Below are 15,609 nucleotides of genomic sequence, written 5' to 3'. Positions count from 1 at the left end.
CTCAAATGGACTCCTATATTTGCACATTATCTGAAAATACTCCTACAAAATACAAAGAACTTTAATCTCTCAAGTGCTCAGATAGTATCAATCTCCATCTTAACAAGGAGCCAGGAGGCTTTAGGAGAGGAAGCAAATGTGCTTCAGCAGGCCAGGAAGCAGCCTGTGAATAAAATCAGCGAAATATACATTCTATGGTACTAGACTATTACTGAACTTACAAAATAAAAATAAAAGGAAAAACATTCACATAGCTAGGGTATTGTTTATTTATTTATTTATGATTTTATTTATTCATGAGACACACACACACAGAGAGATAGAGACAGAGGCAGAGAAGCAGGCTCCATGCAGGGAGCCTGATGTGGGACTTGATCCTGGGACCACGGGATCACACCCTAGCTGAAGGTGGATGCTCAACTGCTGAGCAACCCAGGTGTCCCACTAGGGGATTTTAATAGAACGGAATTTGTTTCAAAACTTTCTACATAAGGATCAACAGAAAAAAGAAGTAGCCTAATCATAATTTACGCATTTCTCATCTAGGCACCTCTTCCTCTTACTTTCCTTTTCTTTTCTTTTTTTTTTCTTACTTTTCTTTTAAACAGAAAACTCAAGTACTTTGTCCTTCATGAATCTGAAAAAAAGGAGTTACCTGTACACGAGGTAAGTAAGATCTGTACGATGTGTGCCATAGTAACCAGATGGAAAATGTGAAGATCTCCAGTGCCAAGGCTGATCCCAGAAAAATCCTGACACTGCAATGCAGGGAAAGCGAGCACCAAGCCCACCTAGATACCAAATGCCAAGGGTCAGACAGGTCACCTTTCCTTCCAAACTTGAAGATATTTCCAATTTCTTAACATGATCCCCTTCTGAGCTCAGCCCATCCCCTTCAGAAATCTATATTGTTACAAGGCACATGTAGAAATTCTGGGACTGGCTACATGAAATGACTTACGGACTAATGGAGTCTTCATAAGCACCGTTTCATATGCCCAGTGATTTCTAATACATACCTTACTGTTAGTTAAAATACATGAATTCTAGCTCATTTTTTTTAAAGATTTTATTTATTTATTCATGAGAGACACAGACAGAGGCAGAGACACAGGCTCTCTACAGGAGCCAGATGTAGGACTCAATCCTGGAACCCAGGATCACACCCTGACTCGAAGGCAGACACTCAACTGCTGAGCCACTCAGGTGTCCCGAATTCCGCTCCTCTTATGAGCTTTTTAGACAAGTTCACACCTTTGAGCCTCAGTTTTCCTGCTGGTAAACTAGCAATAATATATATATGTTTTTAATATCTCAGTAGCAAGGATGTAAGGGCTAACTAATAAAGAAAGTGAAAGCAGTCAGGTGCACAATAAATGCTAGCTTGCTTGTGAGCCACCTGCTGCCTGTCCAATGGTGCCAGTGGTGGCACAATCTTTATAGGAGTCATAGAAACAGTAATAATAGCTAACATTTACTGGGGACAGAGTGCTCTAAGCTCTTTACACTGCTTTTTCCACTGAGTTCTGACACAATCATTTGAGACAGGGACTAACCAATTTAAAGGTTCAGAATCCAATGCCCAAAGATTATGGGGACAGCAAATGGGGTTGCTATGTGTGTGGTATACTCAGTGTCCTGTGTAAAGGTGACCTAGCTAAGGTGGGGTTGAAAATCAGCCACCCACTGCTTAGCCAGTGCTGTGTCTGGGCACTAAGACTCACCTGCCTGTCCGATGCACCTGCTCAGAATACATTCCTTTTCTTAATTCGCAGAAAAGGGCTGTCTGTTGCTAAGTAATGTGACCATAGGGTTTACCTGTCCCAGAGCACTCTGAGTCAGCAGCAGCCCTTATATTACTAGTGTTACTTCTACTTCTTTATGGGTAAAAAACAAAGAGGTAAATTACTGATCTTAGTCATCAGTCACAAAGCAAAATAAGAGAGGTCAAGCCTCTCAACTATATTCCTTAACATTTTCTTTTTTGAGGCTTCTGGGAAAAGAATTATACTCAGAAGTAGTAAGAATAATGGATGACAACTCCTCCTGTCTGCCTCTACACTGGTCACCAAGTCTAAGATACAGTTGTCATAAAATAAAAAGAATTTTAAACCCCAATCACAGCATAGGGGCACCTGGGTGGCTCAGTTGGTTAAGTGTCTGCCTTCAGCTCGGATCGTGGTCTTGGGGTCCTGGGATCAAGCCCTGTATCAGCTTCCCTGATCATCAGGGAGCCTGCTTCTCCCTCTGCCTTTCTCTGTCTCTCGTGAATAAATGAATAAAATCTTAAAAAACAACACAAATCACAAGATACTCACCAATAAATGAAACATGTCGATATCTAATATGCATGGAAGGTCTCCATGGTTGTCATCTGGCACCAATGCTAAACAGTTTAAAAAATTACATTAGCATATTTCATATGTGAACATAAATATGAAATTATTTTTAAAATGCATATAACCTAGTTTAAATTTATCTTTTTATAACATGTATATGAATTTATAAGCTAGAACCTGTACATAAACAGTATTACCAAAATATTTTTCATAATGGAGAGTAGTTGCACCACTAAAAAAAAATTACAGAAGATGAGAAATTACCATAACATATATGGTACAGAGGTGTTCATACTCACATGCAAAAAGTTTACAAAAGTGTCCTTGCACCACTGAAAGTGATGCCACTGTCCAATGTGCTGCAGCAAATCTTGTTAATGACCTAAGACAGTCATCCTGAAATAAAGAGATTGATGCAATGAACAAAGAAGTCAGCATATAAGGTACATTTAATTCTTGAACAATGTAGGGGGTGGGGGAGCTGTGCCCCTTCCCGTCACATTCAGTTGAAAATCTGAATATAACCTTTCACCCCCCTCCCCAAAACTTAATTGCTGATGAGAAGAGTTACTGATGATGTAGTTGACTAACATATTTTTTATGTTACATGTATTAAATATATTGTATTCTTACAATAAAAGAAGCCGGAGAAAAGGAAATACAAACAAAATCATGAAGAAGAAAAAAAAAAAAAAAAAAAAAAAAAAAAAAAAAAAAAAAAAAATCATGAAGAAGAGAAAGTACATTTATGGTACTATACACACACACAAATTAAAAACCATGTATAAGTGAACCTGTTCAGTTCAAATTCATGTATGTTGTTCAAGGGTCAACTGTAGTTATCTTCTTTTAGGAATCCTAGTTCAAAGCACAGCTAGTCAAAGCAAAGCTGGATGCACGTGAGATCTCTCTAGGATCTTTCTAGGGGGTTTGTAACTGAATCTGTCACATCTGTAATGACATGTCTCTAACATGGAATGAATAATATCTAATTGTATGCAGAATAAACCAAAGGCATCTCCTTGAAACCAAGCTGCTGGTTCTCTATGGAAAAGGATATATGCATCGAGACAGATTATAAACAACTAAGGTGATGCAGTATTTCTTTATTTTTATTCTAAAGAGATACTCTAAAATGTGGGAAATCTTCCAAATATTGGGGAACCTATGGGCAAGAAGATGAATGTAACAAATCAGGGTGTCTGCAGCCATCAAAAATCATTATGGGGACTATGTAGCAACAATGAGAAAAATCTTGATGTAAACTGAAGAATATAACAGGAACAAAACTACATGTAAATACCAACTGTAATCAAGTTTAAACACGCTAATGGAAAAAACAGGTGGTGAACAAGAGTTTTTTTTCTTCCTGCTTAATTCTCTATTTTCCAAATTTTCTTTTTTTTTTAAAAAAGATTTTTATTCATTCATGAGAGAGAGAGAGAGAGAGAGAGAGAGAGAGAGAGAAAGGCAGAGACACAGGCAGAGGGAGAAGCAGGCTCCATGCAGGAGTCTGATATGGGACTTGATCCCAGGTCTCCAGGATCACACCCTGGGCCAAAGGCAGGCGCTAAACTGCTGAGCCACCCAGGGATCCCCTATTTTCCAAATTTTCTGTAATGCTATTTGGTTCACCAAATATTGAGGACTAATATATGTTAGCCTTGGTTTTGAAGATCTTAAAATAAAAACTAACCCCACTTCTCCTGTACTCAAGGAGCTCACAAGAGGGATATTCCACTCACAGGACTCAGAGGTTTTCCGGGAAAGCAAAGCTTGAAGAGTCATCATAAAGAGGAAGAGTCTGCTTGGGCCACTTTAGCAGAGGTGAAGGCCTGGGAGGACTGGCAATGATTCTGCCAGCGTGGACCATGGATGCAGGGATTGGCAGGAGGTGATAATGGAGAAACAGGTTAAGAAGTTTAAGAGATGGGGCACCTGGCTGGCTCAGAAGAGCATGCAACTCTTGATCTTGGAGTTGTGAGTTCAAGCTCCACACTGAGTATAGAGATTACTTACATAAATAAATAAATAAATAAATAAACAAACAAACAAACAAACAAACGTTAAAAAAAAGTTTAAGAGATATAGTCACTGTTACTTTTTGGAGGAACCCTTTGATATTGTATTAGGAAAAAAGATTCAGAATAGAGACTGCTATAATACTCTAGTCAAGAAATGATGTGAGGCTGAACCAGACAAGTAGGAGTATGTATGAAAGGGATAGGACAAATATATAGGAGAGGAATTCAACAAACTCTGCTGACCAACTAGATGGATAACTAGATTATCTTTTTAATAATCAACATATTACCAACTCTTACTTATTGTAGCAGAAAATATCACAGTCAATGCTGATATGTCATAACATTATATCATATACTTCATAGTTAAGAACTATCATTCTGCTGATTTACTATAAAGATACAATTCAGGACAGTTTTTTATTTTATTTTATTTATTTATTTTTTAAAAGATTTTATTTATTTATGAGAGAAAGAGAGAGAGAGAGAGAGAGGCAGAGACACAGGCAGAGGGAGAAGCAGGCTCCACGCAGAGAGCCCGATGTGGGACTTGATCCTGGAACTCCAGGATCACGCCCTGGGCTGAAGGCAGGCGCTAAGCTGCTGGGCCACCCAGGGATCCCCAGGACAGTTTTAATATCAAGTCTACTTCCAGATATTCCAAGTCCAAAGTGGCTTAGGTATTTCTATTTTTTTTTTTTTTAAGATTTTATTTATTCAGGAGAAATAGAGAGAGAGAGGCAGAGTCATAAGCAGAGGGAGAAGCAGGCTCCATGCAGGGAGCCCGATGTGGGACCCGATCCTGGGACCCCACCCAGGATCATGCCCTGGGCCAAAGGCAAGCGCCAAGCCACTAAGCCACTCAGGGATCCCCAGGTATGTTTTTTTTATATTTCCAACTATAGCACTAAAAATTCAAGAACGAGAACAGTTTTTAGTTTTCCATTTTTCGCATGTTTAACTAAGATCTCTGGATGAAAAGAGCTGAAGTCTATTTAAAAGAAAATCATGGGGGATCCCTGGGTGGCGCAGCGGTTTGGTGCCTGCCTTTGGCCCAGGGCGCAATCCTGGAGACCTGGGATCGAATCCCACGTCGGGCTCCCGGTGCATGGAGCCTGCTTCTCCCTCTGCCTATGTCTCTGCCTCTCTCTCTCTCTGTGTGACTATCATAAATAAATAAAATTAAAAAAAAAAAAAAAAGAAAATCATGGAAAATTAAACCACAAACATTACTTCTTCACTATTGTTACAGAAAATGGGCTTTGCTATGAAAGGAGTGAACTTATGCTTAAATAACTATTTCAGGTTTTTAAGATTGAAAAAAGTAGAACTACTAAATTTCCATTTCACCATTCTGTGAACTGAGTAAACTGACAACTTACCAGTCTGCAAGGCAAAGGACCAAATAATGGTTTATCTTCATCACTTAAAATTCTTTCTGCAGATTAAAAATGGTTAAGATGATGAGTTTGATGTTATGTACATTTGAAAGCACAATACTGTCAGGTTCTGAAATCTTTTAAGTCATTTCACAAGAATTAACTGTGGATGAAAAGTAAAATTAAAAACACATCCTCTTAAGAAACAAGAAGTTATAAGCACCACCAAAATGAATTCTCTTGCTGTGCTTTATTTATAAACTATCAATCTAATATTGGGTCTGTATTTACTTCCTACTTCAAAGTCTTGATTTCTTTATACTTTTGCCACTTTACACATCTCATTTAAGTACAGGCTTCTACACATAATTCATGTTAGCACATGCTTGTGACTTAGCGAGAGACACAACTATAAATCTCTTACCTATGCTTTGGATGGTGTATGCACAACTACCCCAACACATTATGGGTACACGGGGATCCTCCTCATTGGGATGAACCTTTAGTCCCACCTTGTAAGTAGCAGTTCCAAATGTTGTTAGCATTTCTTTTATGCTCTCAGAATAAGGGTTCCTGAAGTAAACATGTATGGAATTAGCTTAAAACAATGTGTTCATGTTAATTAAATGGTTTAGTTTTTTTTTTTTTTTAGATTTTATTTATTTATTCATGAGAGACAGAGAGAGTGGCAGAGACACACAGGCAGAGGGAGAAGAAGGCTCCCTATGGAGAGCCCAATGTGGGACTTGATCCCAAGACCCCAGGATCATGACCTGAGCTGAAGGCAGACGCTCAACCACTGAGTCACTCAGGCATCCCTAATGGTTTAGTTTCTTAACAGCCATTTGCTATGTTGGAATTGAACCACTTACGCTATTTAAAAAACAGAGTGTGCAAAGCGGGAATTAAAGACATGCAAACTGTCCCTGAATAAGAGGAGTTATACTTTATTTTGGTGGGTAGGGGTGAGACCCAGGACTGAAAATAAGGTATTTGGTGGAAGCCTACATACTGAACCTTAAAAACAATCCTTGACCTCTATCTCCATTTTAAGAACACTGGCAATGTATACCCACTGCCAAAGATGTTAGTCTCTCCAGCAAAGAAGCCTTGGGGGGAGCCATTTTACAAATAGGCATCTGGGGATCCCAAGTAAGAGCAGTAGGTGCCTGATCAGTTCACAGGTCAGCAAACTCCAGCCTGCCTACCAGGCATCAATGAGCTTTTTCATGACTTACTGTGGAACAGCCACTTGAGGACCAGTACACATTTAAAGAAAAAATCAAGCATCAGAGAGATAAACCTAAACAAATAGGCAGAAACAAAAAATACAGGGAAAACAGTACAGAAGCCAGCAAACCTGCAAGAAATTTAGAGGATCAGCCTAAGAGGGCCAACAGTGAGCTAACAGTAGGACTGTCTCAAAGAACAGAAAAACCAAAAGAAGACTAAGAAACAAAACAATTCTCATAACTTAAAGGATATGAATCTTCAAAAAGTCAACTGAAAACGTAGTAAAATGGATGCGGAAAAGATTCATATATCAAGGAACATCACAGAGAAATTTTAGAACACTGGGAATTAAAGGGAAGTAATAGTCATAAAGGAACAGGAATCAGAATAGCATTAATTTCTCAATAGATGCTAAAATTTGGAGAACAGTACTTTGAAAATCTAGATGAAAAATTACTTCTAGCCTACAATTCTATACCCAAGCCATCAACCAAGCATATGGATAAATAATTATATTTTCAGACATGAAAATTTAACACCCAGGCATCCTTTCTTAGGAATCTGAAGGGTCACCTGTGCAAAACAAGGGAATAAATTAAGAAAGAGCATGATTTGAGATGCAGGGAAATATGAAGGGAATGGCCAGGCTTGGAAGTCTCAGGGTACCTTGTCCTGATCAGGGCAGGAGGACACAGGTTCCAGAACAAAAGATCATCTGATGTATCTGAGCACTGAGAAAAGTTACTGCTAGACATCTGAGAGAGCTATTACACCACGGGTGTGTGCACAGAAAAGTAATATATACATATAAAAACCAAGTACACGAAAGAAATAAGGTGATTATCAACCACCAGAAAGATAATGTTATATAAGAAAGGAAATAAAATCATAAAGCTTCTATTAGTAAAGCTTCTATTAGTAAAGACCATTAAAATGTAAAAATTGCTAACCAGTTTAACTAAAAATTGTGAAATAACTCTACTTGGATAGTCGTGAAGAGCAGTGGATAGGGTAGATAGAGGTAAGGGTTGAATTTTAAATAGTCAACAGAAAGATAATGGTGTAAAAACAATAAATCAAAAGACAGTCACCTAAGCATTTGAATTCGATATATAGAAGTAAATGGCAGAACAAACAGTATCATAGGACTAGGGATGGGGATGGAGGTAGGCGATGTGGGAGGCAAGACTCACGTTTTTTCTAGTTGGTAGCTTTACATGCATTATGTCACTTTATCTTCACAACGTAAGGTAGATATTAGTACTCACTTTACAGATGAGGAAACTGAGGTACAGAGAGGTCAAGCAATTTGAAAAGCATCACATAGCTAGCAACTAGTGCTGCTGGGAACTGAATCAAGCAGTTGTAGTTTGTCCCTAGAACCTATACTGTACTTTATAATAAAACAGGGCTGAAAATATTCTGGCTTTGATCCTGGGTTACTATGACATTGGTGGGGCCATCACCAGAAATATGAAAGTCAGAAGGAAAGTACAGGACTTGGGGGGAGCTGAGCAGTTTGGATTTAGATGTACTGATTTGTTGCTGAGGAGAGCCAGATGAAGGGCAGAGCAGGAAGTCAGCAATGTAGACTAAGAGAGGTTGGTGAGAGGAAAGCATGTCACATGGTTCTTCAGTTTTTATCAATATACCTGCAGTAAGTATCAACATTTAATCCTTAAACCTCAGATTTCAAGATCAATGTACCATAATGTTTTGCTCCCTAGTTTGACAAATAATATTCTAACCACTAAATTTTTTTAAGTGGAACAAATTCGAAAGAAATAAAATAATATACTCACTTAGGATGAAAATCAGGCCTAAACCCTTCAGGGAACTGCAATTCATCCATATTCTCTAAATTCTTTGAAGAAGCAGTATCTACAGAGATAACCATTTTATATTATTATTCATCAGTCTATAGTATTTCTATAAATTTCATCCTAAATATAGGTCAAAGAAATTAAAAAATGACAGGAAAGATTACCATTAATAAAAAGTGGCCTAAGGTACATTCAAAGCATGAGAAATACTACTGCTGATTGACCGAGGCACCTTCTGCAGTCAACTATGCTTTTCCTAATAGTATAGCCACTAGAACACAGCTAGGGGAAGTAAGGAAGGTATGCTATTTTGTTTTTATAAAAACCAGTGATACAAAATCTACTCAGACTGCTTTCCCACAAGGTCGTTAAATGTAGTACATATTTATGAAACTTGGTAAGTCTTTGGTAATGCCAACAATAAAGCAAGTCAGCCCATCAAGAACTAAAGCTGGCTCTGCAACACTCAGTTACATTCCCCCACCCCCAGAAGCTCTTCAATAAAATGGGGGAATAAGTGAGAAGTATTTATTATAAACTTCACATGAGCTTGTGTTTTTCAAGAAATAAGGAATAATGTGGTAAGTCAAAACTAGTTCATTAAGACAAAGAAAATTAGAATAAGTCAAATTTTAAAATGAGAGGTTTCACTTTTAAATTAAAATATTCTTAAATAATTTCTTCTGGAGCTACATTTTCCAACAATCTCAGATTTTAGGGGAAAAATGAACTTATCAGAACTTACTAGGAGTACTTTCTTCTTTCCTAAGAACCTGTAATGCTTTTATTTGCTGAGAGATTGTTCTAATCCACTGAGTCAGTTTTGGTTGGTCTGAAATATTTAACCTGCTAGAGAAGATTATAGAGACTGTTTAGTATTCTGTTGCTTAGTTTAAGATACAAAAAGACTCTATAATTATGCACTTTATTATGCTCATAGGCATAATAGTTTAAACACACTTCCAAAAAAAAAGAAAAAAAAAAAGCTAGGGGAAAATTCGGTGCCTTAAAAAAATTAGAATAGATATTTGCCAATAGACATGAAAAGATATTGTCACTATAATGCTAATAACGTTATTTGTCAAAAATTTCATTTTTTCACAGTACTAGAATTTGCTAGTATTTACTGAGTGTTTATTATGTGACACTTAGTAAAAGCATTTTATAGTATTAGGTTTAATCTTCAAAATACTCTTATGAAATAGGTTACATTATTTTCCCCATTTTACAGATGAGGAAACTGAGGTTTAGAGCTATGTAACTTGATTACAACCCCATCAAGGACAGATCTAGCATTCAAACCCAGGTATATCAGACTCCAAAAAAGCCTGTATTCTTCATGAACTATGTTGTAATTGACCTTCATGGGGGGGAAAAGAAAAACAACTAAAGTGATGTGTGAAATACAACAAATATAATTTTCTTCTGATATGCAGTGAATCCTTAATCTAACAATGATTAATTTATCAATTCAAATGCAGAGGTAAGTCATGATTTTCTGTTATGATTAAAAAGTGTGAGCTTATAAGCTTATACTCAAATCTACTAATGTTTTAAGAAGATTTTGTGGTAGCATAAACTAAGACATCATAGTTTGAATTCCTAAAATTGAAAAGAACTCTGCTTTGAGTTGGATCCAAATAGCACAGAAATTAATAATGTTTAATATGCACAAAACTTAATTAGTATTTGTGTAGGTAAGGTAGACAGTGTAATTCTAAACCGAGATATAAAACCCAGTTTTGAAGAGAAGAGAGTATCAAATTCATATTGAACTGAGAATGTGCAATACTTCTATTAACTAGAAACATCCTAGAAATTATGAAGTAAAAATTTTCCATTTTGAAAATGTCAACAGATTTTCATATTTTGGCCCAACTCCTGAGGTATTATCAACCAGTAGAGTGTAAAAAATTACATTTGTTAGAATATTCAATAAATTCAGTTGAAACAGCTCCTCCATCCCCCATCAATTTACTAAGTATATCTTGCAAAGTATGAGGAAGAGATTTAGAGTCCTAGAAATAAAGGATATAATTTTCATAAATACATGAGAATTTTACACCTTCTATAATGTATTATGGGTGACCAAGAAACTATTAAATTTGGCCCGTTCCTTTCTAAAAACTAAAGTCATATTTCACAGGAATACCAAAAGAATGACTACAAAAAAAAAGAATCTGGAAAACATTATGCGATTACCTAGTGTGATTCTCTCCCCTCTGGTTTATCATTTCATTATCTTCAAAGGAAAACTACTGCTTAAATACAAAGGTTTATGAGGCCAAATTTACCTGTTAAAAATATTTCGTGGAGGAAGCAGCAGAGGAATTACAGTATTACTCAAGCACTCACAGAGGGGACAAAGGAATTCTCCGTTTTCCACATCATAGCTGGTATGTAAGCGCAATCTCTGTTGCCTTCGCTGTTCTTTAGCTTGAACGGAATCAAAATACCTTTACAATTAGAGAACATGAGGTATCAAAAACAATGGTAATTTTTCTCAATGAGAGCCACAAGCTTCAACGTTTTAACTAATTTGTTTCCACAATACAAGAATTAAAATCTTCACATTTCTTGGTCTCAGTACTGCCTTGTCACTTCCCTAGGGCTGGTGGCGACTTCCTAGCGCAAGTGCATGATCACTGAATGAGCACAGTGCTAAGATAATAGCATTGATTAGTTGGTTTTGCAGAAGAGAAAGCACCAAAGTAGAACAAATTAGATGTTATCCCATCTTAGGTTGGGGAGCCGGGACAATCTCAGGAAGTAATAAGGCAAGTACTAACACCTTTCAAATCAAGAGGAACACCCTGGAAAGACATTACTCATCTAGGGTTTATGCCACCGAAAAAATCTTTTTCTTCATCCAGTTTGTTAGCTAATACAGATCCCCACATTTAAAGATATATCTGACATACTATGAAGTTTCTAAGATACTCGTTTCACATGTATGACAAAGCAACTCAATTTTAGTTGTTATTAGGTAGTGATATGCAGTTTTTTCCTTCAGCATCTCTAGTTCTCTTTTTTTGGAATGAAATGTCTTTTACTTAAAAAGTTAATTTTGAGCCTTCGGATAAGCTTCTCTTGACTAATATTAAGAATATAAATTACCTTTGCCAACAATGGGCATGCATAATGTGCCCACAGCTACCAGTGTGTGTTCCGCAAGACAGATCAGGGTGCATGAATAATGGATCATATTTTTCTGCATTACAAAACAAACAAACAAAAAACAAAACAAAACAAAAAACCAAGCATTTAATCTTCCTATAATAAAGGTACAACTTTAAATTGTGAAATCCTTGATAGGTGTTTGTAAACTTGAAATGAAATGCTAGTTTATTCCTTTGAGATACCAGTAATTTATGCAAGACCCTGGATTACTGAGAAAGCAAGACTCTCTAATTTTCAACACCCTGAGCAAATTAAACATCCCTGATTTGTTAACTGAAACTAGAATTCTGTATTATACATCTCTACTCTTCCACGCTTTGAGGGCACCATTCCTTCCAAAATTCCTGAGCTTATTAAGTGGGAGATTCTTCCCCGGGGCTGCCTTTAATACTTTAGGATAGCTGGGTCTTAAGATCTGCAACAAAAAAGTTGTTTTGGCATTAATGGGGCGCCCCCTAGAGGAGATTCTGCTTAAGACACTCATGCAAAGAATAGTCACAATCTACTTTACCAGAGCCAAAGCCAAATGCCCAGGACTAGCAGCCCAGATGGGGGGAAAAAGAGTAAACAGTCTTCTGATGCTAATTTTTATATTCAAAGGAGATGATAACATGAAGACAAACTTAAGATGGGTGCCTGGCTTCTTTCTGGAATTCTCTATATAAATTAGCATAGTCTTAGAAATTCCATAACATTCTATAAAGAATTATTCAAGTTTTAATTTGCTTTATATACTAGAACAGTACAAATGTCATAGGATAAAAAAAGATCTTTCCCGATATAAATTGTGAAAGCATCTGGAAAATCTTAGAGCAAAAGCTTTTTCTTCACAAAATAATTAAATAAAATTGATAACTTTATCTCTGGCTTTCAATGAAATTTATAAATTGCTTAGTTCAAATGATTATTTTTTAAGATGAAGCAGATCAATCTTTTTCAGCTAGGCTCTTGAGGGCTAGCTACACTGTAAGAAGACTTTCCTTACAGAGAAAAAGCTATCCTACCAGCAGGTTTTCAATTCTACAAAGTAAAAGGCACTTGCTAAATAAGTGCTTTGGAAATTCCTAAGACACAGTTCTCACTCTCAAGTTTACTGGAATTGTTGAGGCATATGACATATAAACAAGTCTAAGAGTAGAGATATAAAAGTGTCTGCAGCTTAGATGCTCCTGGAGGAATGAATGACTTATTCCCTCCTTAGCAGTTGGAAGAGGGCACTTAACTGTTATTCCTTTTTAAGGGCACCTGCTTAGCTCAAAGTCACACCTCTTTCCAGAGGTGGCCAACAACCAGTCACTGATCAGTGTTGGGATTTAAAGACGCAATTCCCCTTCTCCAAATAAGGACCCCTTTGAAGGGCCATCTGGCCCCAGAGTTCCAGTGGGGTGGGATGAAGCCTTTGAGGAATTGCATTAAAGCTCAACTTCTCCCTTTGCCTAAACCTGCTTCCTTCCTTTCCATTCCACAGATGTTGATTCCAAGGCTTTCCCAAATAAATGTCCTGCATGGTCATCTCTATTTCAAGAGTCTGCTTTCTGGGGAACCCTATCAGTGATATTATCACTACTTTGCATCAGAATCTGGTTCAAGGACCGTTTTTTATAGGCAACTCGGTTGCCAGCGAGATTCCCAAGATTGGTTCCCAAGAGATTCCACTTTGGATTTATCCAGTAGACAAAATTATTGTTTCAGTGTGGCAACTAATTATTAGGACTTTACAAGTGTATTGAAAAATGGGAAAGACTGCTAAGTACCAAGTATGCTAACACTGTATCACAAAGAAAAGCTTTCTTTTGAAAATCTGTTATTTACCAGCTATGTAATTCATGGCTGATACTTAACTTCTGGAGTGTTTCCACATCTGTCAACTGGAAAATTTTTGCCTAAGATGCCACTGAACCTATGGAGTTATTAATAGCTTAATAAAATTTCTTTGCCACACTGAGCAGCAGTCACTGAGAGGGAGGAGAGGATCTAGCTATGACTTACCTGGATCCTGAATGAATTTACTCCTATTTTTTGATAATACAGTTGATCTTTGAACAAATGCTGCAAGAACCATTGCCTTGCTCTCCACCTTCACCTCTTGCTCCTCTTGACACAATATACAGGTAACAAACTGTCTCTGTTCAGGGACCTGAGTTTGTGCTGGCCCCAAAGCTGTAAGTGCCATATTTGAAACCATAGGGCTGCAATAAAAGAATACAAGTTTCATGAATGAGCCTAAGAAGTTTCCATTTAATCATAAAGCAGTAGACTTTAGGTATGTACATATTAAACATGTGTGGTTTTGATGATTTGAACTGGTAGAAGTCACTCATATATATGAAACCATCTCCTATAACCCTCACAGCAATCCAATATGCAACACAGAAGCCAGACACTCAGTTAACTGAGCCTAGTACACTCATTCTTTTTTTTCTTAAGATTTATTTATTTGAGAGAGAAAGAGAGCGTGCGAGGTACAGAGGGAGAGAATCTCAAGGAGATTCCTGACGCAGGGCTCGATCTCACGACCCTGGGATCATAACCTGAGCCAAAATCAAGAGTTGGATGCTCTGGGCAGCCCGGGTGGCTCAGCAGTTTAGTGCCGCCTTCAGCCCAGGGCCTGATCCTGGAGACCCAGGATCAAGTCCTGTGTCGGGCTCTCTGCGTGGAGCCTGCTTCTCCCTCTGCCTGTGTCTCTGCCCCTCTCTCTCTGTGTCTCTCATGAATAAATAAATAAAATCTTAAAAAAAAAAAAAAAGAGTTGGATGCTCAACGAACTGAGCCACCCAGGCGCCCCTGTGCACTCATTCTTTGAATGTCAAGGGTGTTCTGTGTGACACATCATTTTGAGCATACACATGGTATCTTATCTATAGTTGGAGATATACTCATAAATGTATACTAAAAACTAAAATTCTATGGGTAATTCCTATTCGCCTACCAATCCTTCTAAATTACTTTCAGATTAAAAATGACTTATAAGGAATAAAACCCAACATCTTTCCCATTTGAGAACCAATGGTCAAGAGATAAAAAAATGTTAATTATTTTTTTACCTATTATCAAGAACAGCAGAAGTAGAGGCATCTAGTTCTAATGTCTGCTGAAAGAGTTCTTTGTTCTCATCAATAAAGTGCCGCTGCATCTCAGACATCTGGGCCATGATCTTTTCTCTGCGCAGTCTGGCAATCTCAGCTTTTCTCTTCCTCTCAGCTTTGTCTTTGTCTCTTGAACTCTGAAAGTATGCTTCATTTAATTAGACCATTAGATACCAAATTAACATTTTTGCCCCAAAGCAGAACTGTCTTGATTGTAACTACTACTTAAAAACTATTTAATAATCTTACTTATCTAAACAAGAGAAAAGATTTTTTTAGCCTGTTTTAAAAAAAAGGATAGACACAGAAAAAAAAATTGCTACAACAAATAAAAAGTGGCACATTGTTTGGAATTCACATTTTTTGTGAATAACATCAACTACCAACTTATTACAGATAAGTTTAGTTGTTTATAGTGAACTTGCTACAATCCTTCAGTAGGACCTCATTTGCTTTTTATACCTCTTCCATTATGGTTCCTTCAGTCTCTGCCACAGGACTGGTGGATGAACTCTCTCTTATCTTCTTAATAGCATTAAAAGTCT

At 37.2% G+C, this 15,609-nt stretch overlaps 1 protein-coding gene across 6 annotated transcripts in view; it reads right to left on the bottom strand.

Annotated features, from left to right (window-relative positions):
* UBR2 (ubiquitin protein ligase E3 component n-recognin 2) overlaps positions 1-15,609 on the bottom strand; it is a 130,018-nt gene that overhangs the window by 14,855 nt on the left and 99,554 nt on the right. For 4 of the 6 annotated variants that reach the window (XM_038554089.1, XM_038554087.1, XM_038554086.1 and 1 more), the window contains 12 exons: positions 15,527-15,607; positions 15,023-15,201; positions 13,968-14,167; positions 11,916-12,009; positions 11,093-11,254; positions 9,544-9,647; positions 8,778-8,856; positions 6,167-6,315; positions 5,746-5,801; positions 2,639-2,735; positions 2,319-2,386; positions 656-791 (listed from right to left, as the gene is read on the bottom strand). In XM_038554089.1, coding sequence (XP_038410017.1) covers positions 656-791; positions 2,319-2,386; positions 2,639-2,735; positions 5,746-5,801; positions 6,167-6,315; positions 8,778-8,856; positions 9,544-9,647; positions 11,093-11,254; positions 11,916-12,009; positions 13,968-14,167; positions 15,023-15,201; positions 15,527-15,607 — 1,405 coding nt within the window. Of the gene's footprint in view, positions 1-655; positions 792-2,318; positions 2,387-2,638; positions 2,736-5,745; positions 5,802-6,166; positions 6,316-8,777; positions 8,857-9,543; positions 9,648-11,092; positions 11,255-11,915; positions 12,010-13,967; positions 14,168-15,022; positions 15,202-15,526; positions 15,608-15,609 lie in introns of those variants that run through there. The other 2 variants (XM_038554088.1, XM_038554091.1) reach the window with 2 other exon arrangements.

The sequence above is a fragment of the Canis lupus genome, chromosome 12 (assembly GCF_011100685.1).
Source record: "Canis lupus familiaris isolate Mischka breed German Shepherd chromosome 12, alternate assembly UU_Cfam_GSD_1.0, whole genome shotgun sequence".
In the NCBI taxonomy this organism is placed as follows: Eukaryota; Metazoa; Chordata; class Mammalia; order Carnivora; family Canidae; genus Canis; species Canis lupus.
The sequence above is the reverse complement of the archived record's forward strand: the minus strand, read 5'-3'. Positions and strand labels throughout refer to the sequence as shown.